Genomic DNA, 26,522 nt, shown 5'->3' on the forward strand with positions numbered 1-26,522 from the left:
TCAAAAGTTAGTATCTGGTGGCACCAGCTGCATTAAGTACTGCAGTGCATCTCTCCTCATGGACTGCACCAGATTTGCCAGTTCTTGCTGTGAGATGTTACCCCCTACTCTTCCACCAAGCCAGCTGCATGTTTCCCGGACATTTCTGGAGGGAATGGCCCTTAGCCTCTCAGCTCCGAATCAACAGGTCCCCAGTACATGCTATGGGATTGAGATCGGGCCATCGCTGGCATGGCAGAACACTGACATTCCTGTCTTGCAAGAATCACGCACAGAACAAGCAGTTATGGGGCGGCATTGCATGCTGGAGGGTCAGTCAGGATGAGACCTGTAGGAAGGGTACCACATGAAGGAGAAGGAGGTCTTCCCTGTAAAGCACAGCGTTGAGATTGCCTGCAATTTTTATTATTTATTATTTCTTTCACCTTTATTTAACCAGGTAGCGGCTATTTCCCTCTCCGGTGCTGCCGCTTAAGACACTAGTGCTCATGTTCACGTGCTACGTGGCCATGATAAAGCATACAGTGTGAACAGACAACACAGAGTTCTATACACGATGGAGTAAACAATAAACAAGTCAATAACATGGTAGAAAAAAAAGAGAAACTCTTATACAATGTGTGCAAAAGGCATGAGGTAGGCAATAAATCGAATAATTACAATTTAGCAGATTAACACTGGGGGAATCACAGATCATCAGAGTGTCAGAGAAGAAGAGTACTGGTGTGCAAAAGAGCAGAAAAGTAATAAATAAAAGCAGTATGGGGGGTGAGGTAGGTAAATTTGGGTGGGTAGTTTACAGATGGACTATGTACACTGTAGCATCGGTTAGCTGCTCGGGATAGCAGATTTTTAAAGTTGTTTGAGGGAGATAAAGTCTCCAACTTCAATGACAACAAGGTCAGTCCGATGATGCTGTGACACACCGCCCAGACCATGACGGACCCTCCACCTCCACAATTATGATCCCGCTCCAGATGTATAGGCCTCGGTGTACGCTCGTTCCTTCGACGATAAACGCCAAGCCGACCATCACCCCTGGGTGAGACAAAACCGCGACTCGTCAGTGAAGAGTACATTTTGCAGTCCTGTCTGGTCCCGCGACTGGTGGGTTTGTGCCCATAGGAACGTTGTTGCCGGTGATGGCTGGTGAGGGACCTGCCTTACAAACAGGCCTACAAGCCCTCAGTCAGCCTTTCTCAGCCTGTGTGCGAACAGTCTGAGCACTGATGGGAGGGATTGTGCCTTCCTGGTGTAACTTGGGGCAGCTTGTTGTTGCCATCCTTACCTGTCCCGCAGGTGTGATGTTCGGATGTACCGGTCCTGTGCAGGTGTTTACAACGTGGTCTGCCACAGCGAGGCGATCAGGCTGTCCGTCCTGTCTCCCTGTAGCGCTGTCTTAGGCGTCTCACAGTACGAGAATGCAATTTATTGCCCTGGCCACATCTCCAGTCCTCGATTTCGCTCTTGCAGCATGCTTAGGCAGTTTCATCGAGATAAGCAGGGACCTTGGGCATCTTTCTTTTGGTGTTTTTCAGAGTCAGTAGAAAGGCCTCTTTAGTGTCCTAGGTTTTCATAGTTGTGACCTTAATTACCTACCGTCTGTAAGCMGTTAAGTGTCTTAACGACCGTTCCACAGGTGCATGTTCATTAATTGTTCATGGTTCATTGAACAAGCATGTGAAGCTGTTTATACCCTGTGAATGTTATTTATACATCTGTGAATGTTATTTWGATTTTTTACGAATTATCTTTGAAAGACAGGGTCCTGAAAAAGGGACGTTTCTTTTTTTGCTGAGTTTATATTTGTACATTGCGAAACTGGATGGATATCAGTTTGGCATTAAGAGGATTCTTTCAACTTACTTTTTCACGTGCATCTATTTATATAAACTCAAACATACATCTTTATACCGTATGTATGTGGTAGAATATGCCTCCTCAAATGTTTGTTTCTTCTCAATGTGAAGGACAGTTGTTGGTACAAGGAGATTCCCCTTTCCGTCCATTACCAGTATGCAGTTTTGTTTGGGGTGAACAGAAAGCAAGCGTGTTATGACTGAAAAACAGATGTACTTCAGTATCTTGCACAATAGGGTCTCTGAGTCACTGGCTGCAGCCCAAATGGCACCTTATTCCATTTACAGTGCACTAATTTTGTAGGGCTCAGGTCAGAAGTAGTTTACTATATAAAGCATAGGCTGCCATTTTGGGACGCAACCCAACCCAATGACTAGAGAAACATGAAGCTCATCCTTGTTTTGACCCTATGCTGTTCTTTAGAAAACATATATTTCACGGAGTCATTGAACACAAACTCATCAGTCCAAGTCTATGGTTTGTCTGTTGGGACTGAGCAGCACAAAAAAAAGAATTTCCGTGGCCGTAAAAAACGAAGCCTGGGGATCCACAGTTAAAGTGTGGGACATATGTCAAACTAACAGATCTTTTCAGGGGAAAATAAAGAAATGTAATAAATATATATATTTACAAAAAAATATGGGGTTTTGGAAATGATGCAGACAATTGATGGAATTCACAATCTGCAATATTAAAGCTGATATACCCCCATAGAGTTGATATATTTTTATCAACACTTGACCCTAAATAATGGACCGACTTGTAAGGTAGAGAGGGGAGGACATTTTATTTTCTGAGCATACCAAAACAATATTGTGAACTCCTACTTCCTCCCTGTACGATGGACTAATATATTCTGTTCTATTAATGTTGAAGGTCTCTCTGAAAATAAAGCTCTATAAAGATATGCTGACTTAGAAGCGTAGTCAATTATTAGTTCACATGGATAACACTTTTGGTTTATTTCATATTGTATAATGTCAGACATTCACAGACCATGCGCCAAAAAGGCCAAATGTATTCTGGTGGCATGCAGTGAAGTACTAGGCTATGTTATGTTTCCCGTATATGTGGAAAAGTAGTGTTAACTGAGTGATGGTGTAAGAATATTTTTCAGAACCCTCAAAGTAGCAATATTTAAATAGACCGTACATGTAACATCCCTTTCTGAGTATATTCTCTGTAGGAACAAATATGGGAGTTGGTCCTGTTGAGATCTGTACATATGTTCCAAACAAAAGAATCTCAAACAAATGAACAAAATGTACTGCACTTTTCAGTCTTCAGAAAATTCATAACACAAAAATTCATATGAAAAACATTTCCCAGAAACATATTATACATAAACTTCCCTTTCAGTATATATAATAATGCAACAGTAATATCTCTCTATCTGACCTTGAACAAGATGTTTTCAATGGGCAGGGAACTTGCATAGCATTTCTTCACTTCATTCATGACGTAAAGTCAACAAGACTTTAAAAGGAATAAGGCATTGTAAAAAGGCAAAATGTACATTTGTCAAACAGTTTTTCTATCTGGAAAGATTCGTCACTAACCATACACCTACTAGTGTAGCATACAGTGCCTTCAAAGTATTCACACCACTTGACTTTTTCCACATTTTGTGTTAGTCTGAATTTAAAATGTATTCAATTGAGATCGTATCTCACTGGCCTACACACAATAGCCCATGATTTCAAAGAGGAATGATGTCTGACATTTTTACAAATTAATAAAAAATGAAAAGCTGAAATGTTGAGCCAATTATTCAACCCCTTTTATGGCAAGCCTAAAGTTCAGGAGTAAAACTTTGCTTAACAAGTCACAAGTTGCATGCACTCACTGTGTGCAATAAGTATTTAACATGATTTTTGAATGACTACCTCGTCTCTGTACCCCACACATACAATTACTTGTAAGGTCCCTCAGTTGAGCATTGAGCAAGGAGGTTTTCCAGTGCCTCAAAGAAGGGCACCTATTGGTAGATGGGTAAAAAAAAGAAGCAGACATTGAATATCCTTTTGAGCATGGTGAAGTTATTAATTACACTTTGGATGGTGTATCTATACACCCAGTCACTACAAAGTTAAAGGCGTCCTTCCTACCAGAGTTTAATGGCTGTGATAGGAGAAAACTGAGGATGAATCAATAACATCGTAGTTACTCCACAATACTAACCTACATGACAGAGTGAAAAGAAGGAAGCCTATACAGAATACAAATATTCCAAAACAATATTCCAATGTATCCTGTTTGCAATAAGGCACTAAAGTAAAACTGCAAAATATGTGTCAAAGAAATGTAATTCATGTCCTGAATACAAAGCGTTATGTTTGGGGCAAATCCAACACATCACTGAGTACCACACTTTATATTTTCAAGCATGGTGGTGCCTGCATCATGTTATGGGTATGCTTGTCATCAGCAAGGACTAGAGTTTTTTTTGGGGAAAAATAATAATAAATGGAATAGAGCTAATCACAGGCAAAATCCTAGAGGAAAACCTGGTTCAGTGTGCTTTCCAACAGACACGGACACAAATACAGCTTTCAGCAGGACAATAAACTAAAACAAAAGTCCAAAAATACACTGGAGTTGCTTACCAAGATGACATTGAATGTTCCTGTGTAGCCTAGTTACAGTTTTGACTATAATTAGCTTGAAAACCTATGGCAAGACTTGAAAATGGCTGTCGAGCAATGATGAACTAACTTGTACAATCCAGCCTCGCATAGCTCTTGTACTCACAGCTGCAATTGCTGTCAAAGATGATTCTAATGTGTATTGAGTCAGGGGTGTGAATACTTATGTAAATCATATGTTTTTCATTTTCAATAAATTTGCTAAAATGTCAAAAAAACATGTTTCACCTTGTCATTATGGGTATTGTGTGTAGATTGGTGAGAATTTTTATATTGAATCCATTTAGAATTTAGGATGTAACAAAATGTGGAATAAGTCAAGGGGTATGAATACTTTCTGAAGGTACTGCATTTCAAGAGGGTCCTGTTGTATTGGCTAGCATCACCTTTTCGCWTCCTTCAAGTCCTCTTTCTTGGAATGATACGTCATCACACTTTGTCCATTCAAAGTTAATCTTGGCCGGCTTGTAGAGAATAGGGGTCCACATCTAGGCTATGGATACTGTTTTCTTTGGAGGTCAATGGGTGACGCCGACTACCTAGGTCAGTAATTAACTGAAAATAAACGGGTCTGCACGTAGGCATCTATTTGCTTTTTAGGATGTTAAAACAATAGAACCTCGACATACAGGCAAACTATATCATCCACTTAAATTTAACAAGGCAAGTCACGATGCCCACATGAAGTTCATGATTGCRATTTGGGTAAGTGCAAAAATAATAGGCTGATGTAATTCATAATTTAAAAGCCTGAAACAAAAGTGAACTTAACAAAGGCGCAGAGGAAGAGTCACTGTACATGAAGTGTGACAACCTCAAACTAAGTCARCATACGTCCTCCTAACACTGAGGCCTGTAGCCGCTGAGCTGAGGCATGTAGCTAGGGTCAGGGCCTGGCTGTCCGTCAGGTGACTGACCCTCCTCTGTGGGTGTGGTCTGCTGAAAGTCCTCCTCCAGGGGGCAGAACTGGCGCAAAGCCAACCCCTGCTTCTTCATCTCCATCTGGTTCAAGTCCTCCAGGTCTCCGCTGTCGCCATTGTTCCCCGCAGGCAAGCGCCCGAAGTAGGGGTTCCGCGGGTAGCGCTGTGACTCGGGGCCCTCCGGGTGCTCCTCGCTGTCCAGCAGGGGTTGGGTGGACTCGGAGCGGGCGAAGCTGGGCGTCTGGGAGGAGCCGGACTGGGGGAGAGGGCAGGGGGTCTGGCCCTTGTAGCCGCAGGATGCCACCACCGACGAGTACTGAACGGTGCTGGCTGTAGTCTGGCCCTCGTCGCCGCCCTCGTCGCTGTCCGAGACGCTCTGGTGAGGCGACGACAGGCAGGAGGAGCCGCCGATGCCGCTGCTATGCTCCTCCGACAGGTACTTGTCCTTCTTGAGCGGCAGGCCTGCCTTGTCCTCCTCACACAGAGACTTCCTGTCGAACACGTCCACCTCTACAATACTCACGTCACCCAGCGCATTCTCCTTAGGAGTGTCAGCCTGGAACAAAAAGGGAGGGTTAAGTCAAGTCAAGTTCTCTTTAAAAGTGCATTTCACATCTATGTTTCAATACGCTGAAAAAAAGAGTGAAATGTTAAAATGACTGAAATGGACACATCTGCATTTAGCAACATGTGCCTATAGATGCAGTAAAGCAGTCAAAAGAGCACAGACTTTCCATTGACCAGATTGTTAGATCAGAATTGAAGGTGAACCAAAGTGGATATTTGTCAAATCCGTCATGATGTATGTATTGTAACAGGCCCACAGTGTTTCCTTAAAGATGCACTATACAGAAATTGGTCCGCCATTTCCTGGTTGCTAAAATTCGAATAGTTCGCCTAATTTCAGTTTATGTGACATGACATGCAAGTCAAGTCTAGAGAATTATTGTACCATCTAAACCACTGTGAAATATCTTTTCCATAACCCAAAATATTGTATTTTCAACTGGTGTAGAAAACAGAAAGTAAGACACAAAAACAAAACTTAGAAATAGCATAGAAATAGCACACARAGAACAGTTTAGAGCAATTTCAGTGCCAACAGAAATTGTATTTGTATTCCATAATTTTTCATTTGTATTAGGATATTGAATTTGAATGTAATACTTTCAAATTTGTAATGCACAAATTGAATCGTTGAAATAACACACTGAACTTGTARTTCATGATTTGAAACTGAATTAAGTGAATATTGCATTCAGTTTTAAAATGTATTTCAATTTAATTGAATATTCAAATCCAATATGGTAGATATTACATTCATTGTCTGTGTATCAAGCTTACAAACTAWAATTTCAAGTGGATCAAAGTTTCATATATTGAATTTCTCTAATGCATTCCGATTCAGTTTTCAAATTCAGATTCAAAACCAGAGACAACATGCTGGGACTTGGCCAGCTAGGAAAAGTAGAGAAGAACCGGATACAATGAAATGCTCACTGTGGTAAACACACGTTTCTGGCGGTTTCTGAAGCAAATGTGGCATGTAGAATTTCTTTTCTTCCTATGAATTTGGCTCTAGTGTTTGAACCGTTTTGGCTATAAACTATTATGACCCCATTCAAGAAATTGGCCACCATAAGAATACAGTTGATTAGCCCTGTCATAGACGTTCCACTCCTGATTTAATCTTGCTCTTTCGAACTAGGTCTCCTGCATGTCACAAGACTGTGTTAGCCCACTTAGCTAAAGTCCAAAGGGATCAGTTCTGGAAGCTAACACAAGTCTTCACGTCTCCGGTAAGGTTACTCATCAAAAGAGCCTGATTCATCAAACCATCTCGGTTACATTTCACCCCTCTTTGACRTCATAATTAGATATCACGGAACCAATACAACTTGCGGCGAAATCCTGCACGGAGCCTTCACCATGCGCTGCCACTTTAAGAGCGCATCAGCAGTCAGGAAGGAGGAAATAAATAAATAGCTCTTCAGCCTCTCTGTGTGGAGCTCCTGGTTGGCACGGCAGTTGGACAGTGTGTGTAACTCTAAAGAAGTCTTGTTTATTTTCAGCGTGCTCAGTTGTAAAGTGTTTAAGTCAATCTGCGGTGTTACCACTCTAGGTCATGGTTGTAATCTTTTGGGACCMCTCCCGTCACTGTTCACATTAAGTATTTTTTTWACTTTTACCCATTTTTCTCCAAATTTCGTGGTATCCAATTGGCAGTTACAGTCTTGTCGCTGCAACTCCCGTACGGACTCGGGAGAGGCGAAGGTCGAGAGCCGTGCGTCCTCAGAAACACAACAACAACCAAGCCGCACTGCTTCTTGACACAACGCCCACTTAACCCGGAAGCCAGCCGCACCAATGTGTCAGAGGAAGCACTGTGCCCGGACCGCCACAGGAGTCGGAGGTACGCGATGGGACAAGGACATCCCTGCCGGCCAAACCCTCCCCTAACCCGGACGACGCTGGGCCAATTGTGCGCCACCCCATGGGTCTCCCGGTCACGACAGTGCCTGGACTCGAACGCAGAATCTCTAGTGGCACAGCTAGCACTGCGATGCAGTGCCTTAGACCACTGCACCACTCAGGAGGCCTAGTACTAGCAACAGTGTTGCCAAGCTTTGAAAAACAAACCATCAGGTGTATCAGATGGACAGACAGTGCACCTGCAAGCCTGAAGTCAACAGCTAAGACCCCCCCCTCTCTCGCTCTCCTTTTTCCCCTCTATCCCTCCAGTGCCTTTCACTGCAGCAGACTTTTTTCCCCCTGTATGTGTTGATGTTTAGTGTCGTTGGACAATTAGTCCCCTGACAGTTGTATTTGGTGTGACATTTTAGTTAAAGGAAGTTTGCGTAAGAGTTGATATTGTGTAGGACTATTTACATTTGGCCGAGAAGATTTGTGACATTTTAAGGCCTTTGTTTTGTCTATGAACACCCCCCCCCCACACTCATATTCAATCATACCCCCCTCACTATATAGGTAATACACTATACTGGAAATCCTCTAATGTTGATGACTGGGTTCTTTCTTATCAATTGTTTCTATGAAGTTTCCGTTAAATTGCTCTGCCATTATTATTGTATGAGGTATTATTGGTTGGGTTACCCCTGTGCTGTGATGTGTGTTTTTATATGGTGTGTCTTATCTMTTCTCTCCACTGGCTATCTGGTCAACAGGCTACACTCTAGGCAGTCTTCTGCTGATGTGTGTGTGTGTCTGGTAGTGGTACTCCATCGATCCTACTCATCTCCTTTCAACAGGGTTAATACCTGCCTGGCGCCTGAACAAAATCTTTCTCTTTACCCCTCTCTAACAATACCGCTACAGAATTGGATCCCAAACAGTGGTTTGAAGAGAAAAGCACCCTTGACACCACCCACACAAAGCTGAATCATGTCTTTTGTTGGAACCCCATACTGTGTCAATGTGGACAAACCTAATGGAAATTATGACCGGGATTCTTTCATTGTGGAAGGACTCGGTGATGTAATGGAGTTGGAGAGCACTGGTCCTTATCCTCAGGCTTCAGGCTCAGCTATAACTTCTCCGCCATTACCCTCCCCTCAACCTCTTCCTGTTACCTTGCCCAGACAGACTGAGCACAGAGACACCTCTCCCACTGGGCAAAGGGAACAACAATGGACACACACCAACCATAGTTTGACAATGCAGGGGAATTCCATTCGCAAACACAGTGAAAGTGCAGAGGCTGATCAGAAAGATGTGCAGCTGAAGTTGGCTCACCTCCCCCGTCAAATGGAGGAAAACCAACAACAAACTGCTCAGAGACAGAACTATTTGCTAGATTCTCTGAAGCAGGATGTTCAATGGAAAATGCTAAGTTTCAAAACACTCAGAAACTAACCATCTAGTCATAATCTATCTTGAGGAGGAACAAAAACAGAGAGCAGAGGAGTCAGCCTCTGTTGTGAAGGGAGTGTGTTCTTATCTGAAAGAGGTTATGAAGAACTCTGAAGGGAACTATTATTTTTGATTGAACAGACTCAAAAGGAGACCTGTAATGAGATGTAAAAAGCACAGAAGGCCACAGACCTTCAACTGGAGGYGCTGCACCAGGAGGTAATGCAGTGCTTTTCCCTTCTGGACAAATCCTCTGTACCTCCCTCAGGGTTTACCTCTGCCTCAGGCTCTGCCATTAAGGGAATTTGAACAGGTAGTACTACAAAAACCCCTCTGAAGATACTGTTAAACAACAGAACTCCCATTTCCCCAAGACCCCTTGCCACTGTCATGCCTCCTGTAGAGAGCTCCCTCCCTATCAAACTACTTTRCCCCACTTTTGGCAGCCCAGAAGATGTTGATCCACTGTTTTTCCTATCTAAGTGTYATGATTTCCTTTCTATCCGGCCCCTTASTGACTTGGAGGTTCTTGCCACCCTCCGCATTGTTCTCCATGGTACAGCAAGAGACTGGTTGGAGATATCTGGTGAACATGTGTCAACCTGGGAGGAGATTCATAAACGATTATAATCCTCTCTATGAGGATGAACTGGTGGAGTCCAGGGTGAAGCAGAGCCAATACGGGACTTTGGCTTCTCCTATCGAGTTATATGTAGGAGATGGAAGGCTGACATTAGTGAGCAGGAGATGGTCAAACTCATTCGTAAGAACATGGTACCCCGCCTTGTCAGTCAACTTCGGGAACATGTACAMAATGTGGATGATCTGGTGTGTCTTGGGACTCAGTGCTTCCAGTCCTTCTCAAACTACCTCCAAACTCAAATCCCTGTTCCCTCATCCCAGTATCCCAACAACTCTACTGGGGCTAAACCGTCTTAGCCATTCATGCCCAAGATACAAGACAAAAGTCCAGTGATGTGCTGGAGGTGTAAAGTCCAACATCCTCCAGGTTCTTGCCCCCTCTATGGCCCCTCTTGCCCCCTCTATGGAAAAGACAAAGAAGAGAAAGACAAAAACAAGTTCCACCAGTAATGCCAGAGAACCAGGCTATCACCCTGCTTAAGGCCATACACCCCCCCCCCCCGGATGACGAGAGGTGGCAACTCTCCCAGGTGTTGGGGATGAACAGTGACATCTGTACACTTACACCCGGCCATACAACTGTCTTCAAACACAAAATCTATACCCAGCATGAAGTCCCCATTAAGCAGCGACCTTACAGGCTGTCCCCCGCAATGAACAGCTCAAGAGCATCAATTCTGTGTCGATTACAGAAAGTAATGCCTACCCTCTACCGAACATCAATGACATACTGGAATCTCTGGCAGGAGCATCCATCTTCAGTAATCTGGATCTGAACAGCGGATATTGGCAGGTGGCAATGGGTCCCGCCAGTCAGGACAAGACTGCCTTTGTCACCCCTGCTGGTTTGTACTCCTTCAAAGTCAAAGTCATGCCTTTTGGTTTGAAGAATGCTCCAGCAACCTTCCAAAGGTTGATGGAGACTGTCCTGGGAGATCTGAGGGGAAGAAATTGTCTCGTGTATCTGGATGACATCATAATCTACTCTGCCTCTGATCATCTGCAAAACATATAGCCCATCTTCGACAGACTAAAGGCTGCAGGTTTGACACTGCAGCCAGAACTCAAGTTCCTTGGTCATGTGGTTAATGCTGAAGGTATCCATGCAGATCCAGCCAAAGTTGCAGCCGTGCAGGAATTCCCCATTCCCACATCCCTCAAGGCTGTTCAGCACTTCCTTGGTATGGCTGGATGGTACCCCAGGTTAGTGCCTGACTTTTCAAAGGTTGCTGAACCACTGTAAGAAGGGGTTGAAATTCCAATGGACCCCTGCATCCCAAAGTGCATTTATAGCACTGAAACACTCCTCCAGTGCTTGGACTTCCTAACCTGAATGCTCACTTCATCGTGTACACGGATGCAAGTAAACAGGACTTGGAGCAGTCTTGGCTCATCAAACAGGACCTGGAACAGAATAATGTATTGCCTATGCAAGTCACACCCTTAATTCAGCCGAGAGGGATTATTCAACGACAAAGGGAGTGCGTCGCTGTGGTCTAAGCTTCGGCGAAATGGAGCTACTACTTGGAGGCGAAGGTCTTCACAGTTGTCACAGACCACACTGCTCTGCAGTGGGTTCTGGCATCAGGCAAGACACACAGCCATCTTATTCACTGGTCTATCAGACTTCAGAGGTTTGACTTCATCGTTGAGTATCGCAAAGGAAAACTGAATGTTGTATCAGATGCCTTTTCTCGGATTACAGAGGCTGTCAATGTTTGTCTTCCATTGTGCAGCARTACCGCTAAYTGTCTGGATGATTAGTGTGTGGAGAGCACGGCAGAATGATGTCGCCATCAGGGTGATCCACAAGAGTCTGTCTGAAGACTCGAAGAGTTGCTTCATTGAGAAGTTCKMCATAATTCAGGATAAAGTGTATCGAAAAACTCCAAGAGGAGATGGAACACACAGCACCCATTACCGCGTCTTCATCCCCTCTACATTGAGTGACCAGATGATCCAAGCTTATCATGCCAACCCCATGAGTGGACCTTTGTTTACCACAGTGAGTGTTTGATTCTATCTGTTCTCTATCTTTCCTGGCTGGCAAAGTACCAGGATGTTGTCTCCGGTTTTTCTCATTTGAATTTAGAGAACTGAATTCGAAAACTGAAACTGAATGCATTTGAGAAGTTGAATATATTGGTCCTATATTTAGGAGATATAAGAAAGCTCAGGAAATATATATACACACTACCGTTCAAAAGTTTGGGGTCACATAGAAATGTCCTTGTTTTTGAAAGAAAAGCAAAAGGAAATGGTCCATTAAAAAACATCAAATTGATCCGAAATACAGCGTAGACATTGTTATTGTTGTAAATGACTATTGTAGCTGGAAATGACAGATTTGTAATGGAATATCTACATAGGCGTAGAGAGGCCCAATATCAGCAACCATCACTCCTGTGTTCCAATGGCACGTTGTGTTAGCTAATCCAAGTTTATCATTTTAAAAGGCTAATTGATCATTAGAAAAGCCTTTTGCAATTATTTTAGCACAGCTCAAAACTGCAATAAAAAAAAAAACATCTTAATTCTTTTTTTATTATCATTGCCCATCTTAATCTTTTCATTGGCCAGTCTGAGATATGACCTTTTTCTTTGCAACGTTGCCTATAAGGTCAGCATCCCAGAGTCGCCTCTTCACTGTTGATGTTGAGACTGGTGTTTTGCGGGTACTATTTAATGAACTGCTMAAATCATATTAGTTTGTAGCCCACGGTTCGGATGCTACAGACGCTTTAGTGAGAATACTGATTTTCAGAATGTTTAATGGTCTGACAGTCCGATTTAGATATATTTGACTGTTTTCGCTGCATAACATGTAGATGTCCCATTTCAGTTTCAGAAAAAGTGACTACTAAATGCTAACTCCCGTTCGTATAAACTGGTAAGCATAGCTAACATACAGAAATCGGTGGTGTTAGTCAAAGTCATTTTTAACCGTAATGCGGTTAATTGGTAACGATGAACATGTGTTTGGATTGACATCCATACAAGCATTATACTCCAATTTTTACCTCAACAAGCTGTAAAATAAACAATGGTCTAAATGTAGGCAGATTTTTCTGGGGGGCACTTGAGACTCAGGATCTTTATCCCACGGCCCTTTCCCCCCCAACGTTTCCATGGCAATTCCATTGTTTTGGTCAAGTTCGATTGATCTCTTTACCGCATCTATCGAATAGGAATGCATGGGTGGTAAAATGGTGAAATGCAATTCCTGAACTGAAAATCAACCCATTATTTTCAAAGACTTTGCCACTCATGAATATCATTTATTATTCTCCTCTTGAACTGAATTYGAATTGAGCCCAACCCTGATGCATAGTAGTGAGGAGGGTTATAGATCCTCCTAGTGGTGAGGGAAGAACATTTGGTGTAAAAWGGATCAGGACCTACTCCTAACTCTAAATGCATAAAAATAACTGTAAAGTTCCTCTATAGCTCCCCAKATTGTGTGAACTGTCAAATTAGATATTTTCTTTTACCTTTTGGTCCTATCACTTGTCATCTAGGTAAATCACACCTGCTGGTAACACAATGACTCATGTGGGTCAATCCATGTCATTTCAGAAAACCATGACACCCACCATCTCAGATTGTTCTAAAATTGCTTCTGCAGTTAGTAAAAGATAAGATTAGCATTCCTAAATTATTATTTTGTTGAAATATAATTTGATCTGAGAAATTAAGCTAATTTATTGCAACCAAATTGCCCATTGTAATTCAAATAATATTGAATATAGTACCTCACATCCGATTTGGACCAAACTTTTTTTCTAACAATGAGTAAGACAAGTAGAATGGAGCAACGGCTCGGAGTACTCTCATCCTATATAATCTATTCTCTGTGAATTTGGTGATGTTTCCCCCCCTGCTCACAGAAATTAGTCATTGAAATTGTTAGGTTTATGTCCCATCCTACATCTTGATATTACCAGGTTCTGACCCACCCCCAAATGCACACGCACACAGAGAGTATCTCTCAGATTCCAACTGCTGATTCATMCTTGGACAATCAAATATTCTAGACCAGGGATCCCCAACTGGCAGCCAGCGGGCCGAAATTTGGCACGCGGGTGAATTGTTGGACATAACGTAAAAACACCAGCAAACCAGCTCCAAGTAATCCCATAACGGAGAGAGATATGTGACCGTATACAAATGTAAGCAAGCTTATTATGTTTTAGTCAGGATCTGTTTGGTCAACTTGCAGTCTACAAATTATGTTCCAGCCCCCTGACCATAKGCTGAAGAAATAATTGGTCCGTGGCTGCATCTAGTTGGTGATCCCTACTCTAAACTTACCAAAGAAATGTCTGTTGATTGCCAATTTGAATATGTGCAGTTTAAGGAATAAAGATTCATGAATTATGCTGTGTAGTGCAGTCATTAGATTKATGTATTAGCAATATCAGACTCATTAGGAGTTTCCATATGAGGATGCTGAGATCTAAATATAGGGACATCTTTTGTTCAGAAGGGACAGGAATATATATGGAGGTGGAGTCACAGTTTACYTCCAGAGTCATATTCCAGCCAAACAACGCAATGACTTAATGTTGAGTGAAATAGAGGCTCTGTGTGTACAAGTGCATTTACCACATTTGAAACCCTATAGTAGTTGGCTGCTGCTACAGGTCTAATGCTGATGTGAAATAGCTTGATGTAATTTGTGAAATGTTGAATAAGGTACACTATATARACACAAAAGTATGTGGACATCCCTTCAAATGAGTGGATTCGGCTATTTCAGCCACACCCKGCCGTGCAATCTCCATAGACAAACACGGGCAGTAGAATGGCTMTACTGAAGAGCTCAGTGACTTTCAACGTGGCACCGTCAAAGGATGCCACCTTTCCAGTAAGTCAGTTCATCACATTTCTGTCCTGCTAGGGCTGCCCCAGTCAACTGTAAGTGCTGTTATTGCGAAGTGGAAAGCACAAAGGGCGTAAAAAATCAGCAACACTCACTTCCGAGTTCCAAACTGCCTCTGGAAGCAACGCCAGCACAAGAACTGTTCGTCGGGAGCTTCATGAAATGGGTTTCCATGCAGCCGCGCACACAAGCCTAAGATCACCATGCGCAATGCCAAGAGTCGGTTGGAGTAGTGTAAAGCATGGACCTGACCTCAACCCCATCGAAACACCTTTGGGATGAATTGGAACGCTGACTGCGAGCCAGGCCTAATCCCTAAATCAGTGCTCGTCCTCACTAATGCTCGTGGCTAAATGGCACTCACTAGAAAAAKCAAAATACCAAAATGCTGGCCCTAAGGTACAGTAATCTACCAAAGGTCCTACAAGGGGTTCAATCAGGACTCATTTGTGGATGAGGTTAAGAATGTGCAATGGCTGGAAGTGTGTAGTGAGGATGATCCTGAAATGGCACTGAGTGTGTTTGTGAAATGATTTATATGAGTATTGTTGATAAGCATGCCCCATTAAGAAAACGCAATGTGAGGACAAACAGTGCCCCATGGATTGATGATGAGCTGAGAAATGTAATGGTTCAACGTAACGATGCCAAAAAGGAAGCAGATAGATCTGACAGAGTGTCTGATGAGCAAAGTTATTGTACATTTTAAGAAATCTTGAGACCAAGGTAAAAAGAAGGGATATCATCAGCACAAAATATATGAAGTCAAGGGTGACAGAAAAAAACTATGGAGAACTTTGAATGTTATAATGGGTAGGTATTCAAACATGTTTGCCTCCTTTCTTGAATCAAAGGGTATGTTTTGTACAAAACGACATGACATTGCAAATTACTTTAATGAATATTTTACAGGCAAAGTAGACAAATGGAGAAATGCCATGAGTCCAACTGATGACTGTCATACACACTTATAAAAGATTGCATTATGAATGAGAGGCATTGCAAGTTTGGATGAAGGATAGGATGAATAAACAATACTCTGAGGCGCAGCTCCATACTACTTGTCTTACTCATAGTTCGAAAAAAAACGTGGTCCAAATTAGATGATAGGTACTATATGTATTGAATATTAAATGAATTCTATAAATATAAATGGCCAATTTGGATGCAATCAATTAGCTTAATTTCTCAGAGATCAAATTATATTTCAACAAAATAATCTTCTGTTTCTAACAACCGAAACGATTTTAGAACAATCTGAGATGGTGGGTGTTTGTGGTGGAACGACCCATGTGGATGTTACAGTCAGTGGAGACCAGATAGGAGCAATAAACGTTTTGAGAGTTCAGCAACACAGATAAACTTAATTGACAAGTGGCTCAGCCGGTGAGTTGTACTATAAAGTTTTTAAGCACAGGAGGCACTTAAACTTACTTTGGATGTGAAATCAGGAGACCATTTGGCGATAGTGCTGTTGGAGGGGTCTGGAACCGGTGGCCAGATCTTCTTGATTATCCTACATAGAAAACAACAGTGGGGTTTGAAATTATTGACATCCTTGATAAAGATGAGCAAAAATGACTGTATACAATAAATCATTCAAATACTGAGCTATATTGTGTCGACAAATTTTGGTAAATMATAGTCTTTTATACTAATACAATTGTTCCGAGATAAATATTTTGTTTACCAAGTAATACTTAAAAAAAAAAAAAAAGAATAATATTCAGTTAGGCCCTTCTACTGCCAATGTTTGTGTATGGAGATTGCATGGCTGTGTGCTCGATTATATACACCTGTCAGCAATGGGTGTGGCTTAAATAGCCAAATCCACTCATTTGAAGCGGTGCCCACATATACTTTTGTATATATAGTGTGTTTGGCCCATTGGAATCAAAGTAAAATCACAGTATTGAATCGCAATACATATTGTATCGGTACCTAAGTATCGAGATAATATCGTAATGCGAGATTCCTGGCAATTCCCAGCCATACTTGTACCTGTACATCAAACATAGTGATCATAATCGTTGACACTGTATATGACATGAGTTTTATGATATGGAAATGTGAAGTTCACATTTGGATGGGTGTTTAGCCTGCTTTTATGACATCAAAGTGGTATTTATTACAATCCTCAACATCTTTCAAAATACATAAAGTCCTCTTAATTTAAAGCATTTCCCTCAGATAACAAAACATATGCAAAAGTTTCCCAATCAGTGGGAGGGATGGGGGCAACTTCTTGTTGCATGCGGTGCTCAAGTTCAGAGCAGCTGCCAGTCAACCTGACCTCTGACATTTATAGCATGTTACTGTACAGCCAGTGCGTTCCAATTTAGGCTCTTATCAGTGCACAAATCTGACATTTTCAACCTACGGGTACACAAAATATCTTTCTCTGAGCAATTGTATTAGTATAAAATAATATAATTTCATTTTGCATTTGCATACAATATAGCTCAGTATTTACGCAAATTATTTACTTAATATTGTCATCTTCGCTAATCTTTATCAAGGGTGTCAATTTCGGACACCACAATATAGGATGCATCCCAAATGGCAACCTATTCCCTATGGGCCCTGGTCAAAAGTAGTACACTATAAAGGGAATAGGGTGCCATTTGCGACGAGGCTTTAGTGTCACACACTAGTCTTACCTTGTATTAACAATAGTGATGGCTGTTGTCCAATTGACAAGGGCGCTAGGGATAAGAGTCTCTACATASACATTCCTATGTTTTTCCTTGGTAAACTGAGTGGAGCCATACTTGRGAACATGACACGAAGTTTAACTTAACTATTTTTCCGTCTCAAAATYGCTACTAGTACTAACGTTACTTTTTCCTTGTTTAGACAGAGACCGACTGATGTGTGATCGGAAGCATACTCCCCAGCAGTAACGCATCAGCGAGCGAGCATGTTTGAACTAATCTGCTAGAGTTTATTTTTAATGTCCTTCGATAAACATTTTTTGCTGAGTAACTATAGTCAAAAGTGCAATTGTGCAAGAATATTAAATGCGTTTTTGACTCATGGTGGAAAGAGTAAAAAAAAAAAAAAAAAGAGAAAAAGTCTGGATTTAATAACAATTACTTTGTGTTACTCAAACCGGAGTAAATGCTCTTACAATTGAACATCACACTTCAGCCATTTTAAAACATCCAAAWCTAAAATGTAGAGACATTTTAGATTTTCATACAATTCAAGAGTGTAGTTGAGACTTACGAGTCCATTTTGTAAATGCAGCAGAGCATGGTCAGCACTACGGAAAACAGGAAGCTGATGCACACAGACACCACGATGGCTTCTATCTGCCCGGAAGCTGAGGAATAGACACACAGAACTAGAATGGACATTGGGAAGCTAGCAACATGCCTTAAAATCGACCATGTTGGTCAAGAAAAATGTCCTTCTAGAAACTGTGGACTAACACGGGTTGGAGATACAGTAACTGTACAACTAAAATAGACTACAACAAAAAGGAGAATAGACAAAAGGGCACAATGAATAGGTTGAAGTAGCGACTACCAAATGTATTTGGTGCATTGGGTGTTCAGGACTGCTACTTTGAAAAAGCTTTACTGGGACACGTTACAAAATATGAAAATATATTACTGGAATACAAAATATATAGAAATATATTGAAAAGTTCTAGGATGGAACATACTGTATATACAGTACCAGTCAAAAGTTGACACACCTACTCATTCAAAGGATTTCTTTATTTTGAAAAAAATGTCTACATTGTAGAATGATAGGGAAGACATCAACACTATGAAATAACACATATGGAATCATGTAGTAACCAAAAAAGTGTTAAACACATCAAAATATATTTTATATTTGAGATTGTTCAAAGTAGCCACTCTATGCCTTGATGACAGCTTTGCACACTCTTGGCATTCTCTCAAAAAGTTTCATGAGGTAGGCAACTGGAATGTATTTCAATTAACAGGTGTGCCTTGTTAAAAGTTAATTTGTGGAATTTCTTTCCTTCTTAATGCATTTGAAACAATCATGTTGTGTTGTGACAAGGTAGGATTGGTATACAGAAGATAGTTCTATTTGGTAAAAGACCAAGTCCATATTATGGCAAGAACAGCTCAAATAAGCAAAGAGAAACGACAGTCCATCATTACTTTAAGACATGAAGGTCAGACAATCCAGAGAATTTCAAGGACTTTGAAAGTTTCTTCAAGTGCAGTCGCAAAAACCATTAAGCACTATGATGAAACTGGCTCTCATGAGGACCGGCAGAGGAATGGAAGACCCATAGTTACCTCTGCTGCAGAGGATAAGTTCATTAGAGTTACCAGCGTCGGAAATTGCAGCCCAAATAAATGCTTCACAGAGTTCAAGTAACAGACACATCAACTGTTCATAGGAGACTGCGTGAATCAGGCCTTCATGGTCAAATTGATGCAAAGAAACCACTACTAAAGGACACCAATAAGAAGAAGAGACTTGCTTGGTGCAAGAAACACGAGCAATGGACATTAGATCGGTGGAAATCTGTCCTTTGGTCTGATGAGTCCAAATCTGCGATTTTTGATTCCTACCGCCGTGTCCTTGTGAGACGCAGAGTAGGTGAAGGGCTGATCTCAACATATGTGGCTCACACCGTGAAGCATGAAGGATGTGTGATGGTGTGGTGGTGCTTTGCTGGTGACACTGTGATTTATTTGGAATTCAAGGCACACTTAACCAGCATGGCTACCACAGCATTCTGCCGCAATGACCCAACACACCTCCAGGCTGTGTAAGGGATATTTGACCAAAAAGGAGAGTGATGGAGTGCTGCTTCAGATGACCTGGCTTCCACAATCACCCAACCTCAACCCAGTTGAGATGGTGTGGGATGAGTTGGACTGCAGAGTGAAGGAAAAGCAGCCACAAGTGCTCAGCATATTTTGGAACTCCTTCAAGACTGTTGAAAAAGCATTCCAGGTGAAGCTGGGTGAGAGAATGTCAAGAGTGTGCAAAGCTGTCATCAAGGCAAAGAGTGGCTCCTTTGAAGAATCTAAAATAACTTATTTTGATTTGTTTAACACTTTTTTGGCTACTAAATTATTCCATATGTGTTAAACCTTTGAATGAGTGGGTGTGTCCAAACATTTGACTGGTACTGTATACACAAAGTGCAGTCAGAAACTATTCAGACTCCTTGACTTTTTCCACAATTTGTTACATTACAGCGTTTTTCTAATATGAATTACATACATTTTCRCCTCATCAATATACACACAATACCCTATAATGACAAAGTGAAAACAGGTTTTTAGAAATGTTATTTACAAAAGTATTCAGACCCTTTCCTATGAGATGTGAAATTGAGCTCAGGTGAATCTTGCTTCCATTGATCATCCTTGAGATATTTCTCCAACTTGGAGTCCACCTGTGGTAAATTCAATTGGTTGGACATGATTTGGAAAGGCACACACCTGTTTATACAAGGTCCCACAAGTTGACAGTGCATGTCAGAGCAAAAACCAAGCCATGAGGTCAAAGGAATTGTCCATAGAGCTCCGAGACAGGATCGTGTCAAGGCACAGGTCCTCAGCAAAAGCCCACTTGGAGTTTGACAACAGGCGCCTAAAGACTCTCAGACCATGAGAAACCAAGCTTGAATTATTTGGCCTGAATGCCAAGTGTCACGTCAGGAGGAAACCTGGCACCATCCCTACGGTGAAGCATGGTGGTGGCAGCATCATGCTGTGGTAATGTTTTTCAGCAGCAGGAACTGGGAGACTAGTCAGGATCGAGGGAAAGATGAACGGAGCAAAGTACAGTGAGATTCTTGATGAAAACCTGCTCCAGAGCACTCAGGACCTCAGACTGGGGCGAAGGATCACCTTCCAACAGGACAACAACCCTAAGCACACAGCCAAAACAACACAGGAGTGGCTTCGGGACAAGTCTCTGACTGTCCTTGAGTGGCCCAGCCAGAGCCTGGACTTTAACCCGATCTAACATCTCTGGAGAGACCTGAAATTAGCTTTGCATCGACGCTCCCCATCCAACCCGACAGAGCTTAAGAGGATCTGCAGAGAATAATGTGAGAAACTCCCCAAATACAGGCATGCCATGCTTGTAGCATCATACCCAAGAAGACTTGAGGTTGTAATCACTGCCAAAGYWGCTTTTTCTTATAACTAGGCAAGTCAGTTAAGACTTAGGAACAGTGAGTTAACTGCCTTGTTCAGGGGCAGAACGACAGATTATTGCCTTGTCAGCTCGGGAACTCGATCTTGCAACCTTTCGGTTACTTAGTCCAACGCTCTAACCACTAGGCTACCTGCCGCCTCTTCAATAAAGTACTGAGCAAAGGGTCTAAATACTTATGCAAATGTAATAGGTTTTTATTTGTAATAAACTTCCACAAATTTCAGTTTTTGCTTTGTCATTATGAGGTATTGTGTGTAGATTGATGAGGGAAAAACATACATTTAATACATTTTAGAATAAGTCTAATGTCACAAAATGTGGAAAAAGTCAAGGGGTCTGAATCATTTCAGAATGCACCATATACACACTCTATACCTTATATCATGAAGTGTTCAGTTAACAATGCTTCACTCACCATACATCAGAGTATTGAATGACAGGTCCGAGCTGTTTGTAGAGCCTTGTACTGTAGATGCCATGACCCGCACCACATACTTGCTGTTGCTGGCCATGCGCTTCACAGTGTAAGAATAGGTGTCGTTAGAGACAACTATTGCTGAAAAAAAAAACAAAGAAATTTGTACAATTTTTTTATTTTTTATTGCAGCTGTAAATGTTTAGGTTGGACAAAAAAAAAACATATACTGTACTTAAAAATATCAGTACCGACAAGTACTGCACTTACAAATACCAGTACTTGCAAATACTTACTGGTATTTTCAAATAGCAGTAAGGGTCCAACTATAGCCAAAGAAACACATTCATAAAGAGGTATGATTGTGTAGTAATGTCTACAAGGGGTGGTTCCTTACAGTGTTCCTTGCCCCCTGTGATGAAGAAGATGGTGTAGTTGGTGATGAACCCTCGCTGTTTGTCTAGTGGAATCTCCATCCACTCCAGCTCAGCGTCGTTTTTCCCTGTCCGCCTCACTTTCACYGAGGGACCCTCCAGCGGAACTGCATCAACCAGAACAGGTGGTGAAAAAAATATGTTATTAACATTATTCGGCGATGTCATTTACAAAATAGCCTCCAACACTCTACTCAACAAATTGGATGCAGTCTATCACAGGGCCGTCCGTTTTGTCACCAAAGCCCCATATACTACCCACCACTGCGACCTGTACACTCTCGTTGGCTGGCCCTCGCTTCATACTCATCGCCTTACCCACTGGCTCCAGGTCATCTACAAGTCTCTGCTAGGTAAAGCCTTGGACGTTAAAGCATTGGACTAGTAACCGAAAGGTTGCAAGATCGAATCCCCGAGCTYACAAGGTAAAAATCTGTTCTTCTGCCCATGAACAAGGCAACTATAGGTATACTTAACCCACTGTTCCTAGGCCATCATTGAAAATAAGAATTTGTTCTTAACTGACTTGTCTAGTTAAATAAAGGTAAAAAAAAAAATGTTTTTAATGAATTAGGTCCAGGAATAGTCTTAAGCTGTGTCCGGGAAACCGCCACTATAGGTATATTACACAGAAAATACTGTGTATACTTTACAGTAGTTCAGTGACTAGTACTATTTCTTACCTCCTTGTTCCAGAAAGGCTGCTATGGTCAATGGCTTCCCAGTCCACCCAGAGTACATGGGATACACAGATATATTGTAACGATTGAACTTCTGAAGGTTACCTTGATTGGGAAAATTAGACATAAGACAGTACAATAAGGTTTGGATTTATTTGATCCCTGTGACCCGTTTACCAATAGTCAACATTAGGGATGAGTTCCACACAAGTTTTTCCAGAATCAAATCAGTTGATGGGTGTCACTTACATCATATTTTAATCGAACCCATCCTTAGTCAACATAAGACATCAAAACCAGCAGAAAGACAACCAAAGAGTTTATAGCCAAACTACAAGACAATACTCAGTAAATACATAGCATGCGTGTCTCCTTCTTACCTTTAATGGCTGCCGTCCTAGTATGCCTACGTTCTCTCTGCCAGTCCATAGCGCCATCGCTGACAGACACCCACTCCAGTATGTACTCCGTCACATCGGACCTGTAGGGCTCCCCCGTGGCCGTCACATTGGGGGGCTGCCATTTCACCCACAGCCTCCCCTGCTGGGTAAACCAGCTGAGCGATTCCACCGAAGGGGGCTCTGAAATACACAGCACACACAAATACAACGTGACACCATGATATGAGCATCTCAATGCCAAACTACAACGCTTTACGAACACAAATATGCAGAACACGTGAGATACGTGAACCATTTACATCAATATACTGTAGTCTCTCCTGACACATATTCGTATAAATATATGAACAGAGCTAAACCAAGCTAGCTAGATGGCACAAGATAAACATAATATCACAGTTTCTAAACCCAGAAGCACAACATTGCAAGATTTCTGGGAATGCTTGTGAAGCAGACACGGCAGACCAGACCAGGGTTTGGCAAGTCAATGGGAGAAGTAAAAAGTCACCCTTTAGTTGTACATTTTCTTTAAATCTAAATGGAAAACCTAGATCCCGCACATTGACTCCGTACCGGTACCCCCTGTATATAGCATCGTTATTGTTATTTTATTACGTTACTTTATCTAAATTTTTACTTTAGATGATTTGGTAAATATTTTCTCAACTCTTTCTTCAACTGCATTGTTGGTTAAGGGCTTGTAAGTAAGCATGTCACAGTAACGTCTACTACACCTGTTGTATTCGGCGCATGTGACAAAGTTTGATTTGATTAAAAAAATTCTTCAGCGTGTGCAAATTCTGCAAGCACCTTTACTCTAGTGCTCTATGCCAGCATGCAAAATGGGTGTTAATGCATGCAATGCTATATTATAAAAGTGGTTTTCCTTATGCGTTCTGGTACCTCAGAGCCCTCCAGGTCACCCCCCTTCGGGTTAACTTTTTTTGCGACACCTCCCAATTTACAAATGAAGCACTGTGCACTCCTGAACGCTACAACTCTCAGGAAGACATGCATGCTTTCGGTTTTCCTTTCTGATGCTCACAAGGACTCGTTAGAAAGGTGTGTGACAAAAAAAATCTGCACCTAATGGCTGAGGGAAATGAATTGAAAGCATACATCGTTCAGACTGGAATTTGGCATTATCCTTGTATTATTTATTGAGATGCTTAGTTTTCAGATGACTTTGAAATTTTATTTTATTTTATTTTATTTCACCTTTATTTAACCAGGTAGGCTAGTTGAGAACAAGTTCTCATTTGCAACTGCGACCTGGCCAAGATAAAGCATAGCAGTGTGAACAGACAACACAGAGTTACACATGGAGTAAACAATAAACAAGTCAATAACATGGTAGAAAAAAAAGAGAATCTATATACAATGTGTGCAAAAGGCATGAGGTAGGCAATAAATCGAATAATTACAATTTAGCAGATTAACACTGGAGTGATAAAATCATAGATGATCATGTGCAAGAAGAGATACTGGTGTGCAAAAGAGCAGAAAGTAAATAAATAAAAGCAGTATGAGGGGGTGAGGTAGGTAAATTGGGTGGGTAGTGTTACAGATGGACTATGTACAGCTGCACGATCGGTTAGCTGCTCGGATAGCGATTTTAAAGTTGTTGAGGGAGATAAAAGTCTCCAACTTCAGAGATTTTTGCAATTCGTTCCAGGTCGCAGCAGCAAGAACTGGAAGGAAGGCGTCCAAATGAGGTTTTGCTTTTAGGGATGATCAGTGAGATACACCTGCTGGACGCGTGCTGCGGGTGGGTGTAGCCATCGTGACCAGTGAACTGAGATAAGGCGGCACTTTACCTAGCATAGCCTTGTAGATGACCTGGAGCCAGTGGGTCTGACGACGAACATGTAGCGAGGGCCAGCCGACGAGGGCATACAGGCGCAGTGGTGGGTCGTTATAAGGTGCTTTAGTAACAAAACGAAATGGCACTGTGATAAAACTGCATCCAGTTTGCTGAGTAGAGTGTTGATGGAAGCTATTTTGTAGATGACATCGCCGAAGTCGAGGATCGGTAGGATAGTCAGTTTTACTAGGGTAAGATTGGCGGCGTGATGAAGGGAGGCTTTGTTGCGAGATAGAAAGCCGATTCTTGATTTGATTGTTGATTGGAGATGTTGAATGAGTCGTAAGGAGAGTTTGCAGTCTAGCCAGACACCTAGTACTTATAAGATGTCCACATATTCTAGGTACGGAACCGTCCAGGTGGTGACTGCTAGTCGGGCGTGCGGGTGCAGGCAGCGAACGGTTGAAAAGCATGCATTTGTTTACTAGCGTTTAAGACAGTTGGAGGCCACGGAAGGAGTGTTGTATGGCATTGAAGCTCGTTTGGAGGTTAATAGCACAGTGTCCAAGGAAGGCCGGAAGATATAGAATGGTGTCGTCTGCTAGAGGTGGATCAGGGAATCGCCCGCAGCAAGAGCCAACATCATTGATGTATACAGAGAAAAGAGTCGGCCCGAGAATTGAACCCTGTGGTACACCCCATAGAGACTGCCAGAGGACCGGACAACATGCCCTCCGATTTGACACACTGAACTCGTCTGCAAAGTAGTTGGTGAACCAGGCAAGGCAGTCATTAGAAAAACCGAGGCTACTGAGTCTGCCGATAAGAATATGGTGATTGACAGAGTCGAAAGCCTTGGCCAGGTCGATGAAGACGGCTGCACAGTAATTGTCTTTTATCGATGGCGGTTATGATATCGTTTTACCTTGAGGTGCTGAGGTGCACCCGTACCGGCTCGGAAACGATTGCACAGCGGAGAAGGTACGGTGGGATTCGAGATGGTCAGTGATCTGTTTGTTGACTTGGCTTCGAAACCTTAGATAGCAGGGCGGGATGGATATACAGTGGGGAGAACAAGTATTGATACACTGCGATTTGCAGGTTTTCCTACTTACAAAGCATGTAGAGGTCTGTAATTTTTATCATAGGTACACTTCAACTGTGAGAGACGGAATCTAAAACAAAAAATCCAGAAAATCACATTGTTATGATTATTAAGTAATTCATTTGCATTTTATTGCATGACATAAGTTTTGATACATCAGAAAAAGCAAACTTAATATTTGGTACAGAATCCTTTGTTTGCAATTACAGAGATCATACGTTTCCTGTGTTCTTGACCAGGTTTGCACACACTGCAGCAGATTTTGGCCCATCCTCCATACAAACCTTCTCCAGATCCTTCAGGTTTTCGGGGGCTGTCGCTGGCAATACGGACTTTCAGCTCCCTCAAAGATTTTCTATTGGGTTCAGTCTGGAGACTGGCTAGGCACATCCAGGACCTTGAGATACTTCTTACGGACCACTCCTAGTTGCCTGGCTGTGTGTTTCGGGTCGTTGTCATCTGGAAGACCCAGCCACGACCCATCATCAATGCTCTACTGAGGGAAGGAGGTTGTTGGCTAAAGATCTCGCAATACATGGCCCCATCCATCCTCCCCTCAATACGGTTGCAGTCGTCCTGTCCCCTTTGCAGAAAAGCATCCCCAAAGAATGAGTCCACCCCATGCTTCACGGTTGGATGGTGTTCTTGGGGTTGTACTCATCCTTCTTCTTCCTCCAAACACGGCGAGTGGAGTTT

At 42.1% G+C, this 26,522-nt stretch overlaps 1 protein-coding gene across 1 annotated transcript in view; it reads right to left on the reverse strand.

Annotated features, from left to right (window-relative positions):
• Window positions 1-2,807: 2,807 nt before the first annotated feature.
• Window positions 2,808-26,522, reverse strand: part of LOC111963817 (interleukin-6 receptor subunit beta) — a 71,871-nt gene continuing 48,156 nt past the window's right edge. Inside the window, exons 10-16 of the mRNA XM_023987358.2 lie at window positions 22,897-23,097; window positions 22,520-22,621; window positions 21,800-21,943; window positions 21,403-21,543; window positions 18,048-18,144; window positions 16,254-16,335; window positions 2,808-5,981 (exon numbers count right to left, since the gene is read on the reverse strand). Coding sequence (XP_023843126.1) covers window positions 5,346-5,981; window positions 16,254-16,335; window positions 18,048-18,144; window positions 21,403-21,543; window positions 21,800-21,943; window positions 22,520-22,621; window positions 22,897-23,097 — 1,403 coding nt within the window. The 3' untranslated portion in view covers window positions 2,808-5,345. The remainder of the gene's footprint in view (window positions 5,982-16,253; window positions 16,336-18,047; window positions 18,145-21,402; window positions 21,544-21,799; window positions 21,944-22,519; window positions 22,622-22,896; window positions 23,098-26,522) is intronic.

This window comes from Salvelinus sp. IW2-2015, linkage group LG5 (genome assembly GCF_002910315.2).
Source record: "Salvelinus sp. IW2-2015 linkage group LG5, ASM291031v2, whole genome shotgun sequence".
In the NCBI taxonomy this organism is placed as follows: domain Eukaryota; kingdom Metazoa; phylum Chordata; class Actinopteri; order Salmoniformes; family Salmonidae; genus Salvelinus; species Salvelinus sp. IW2-2015.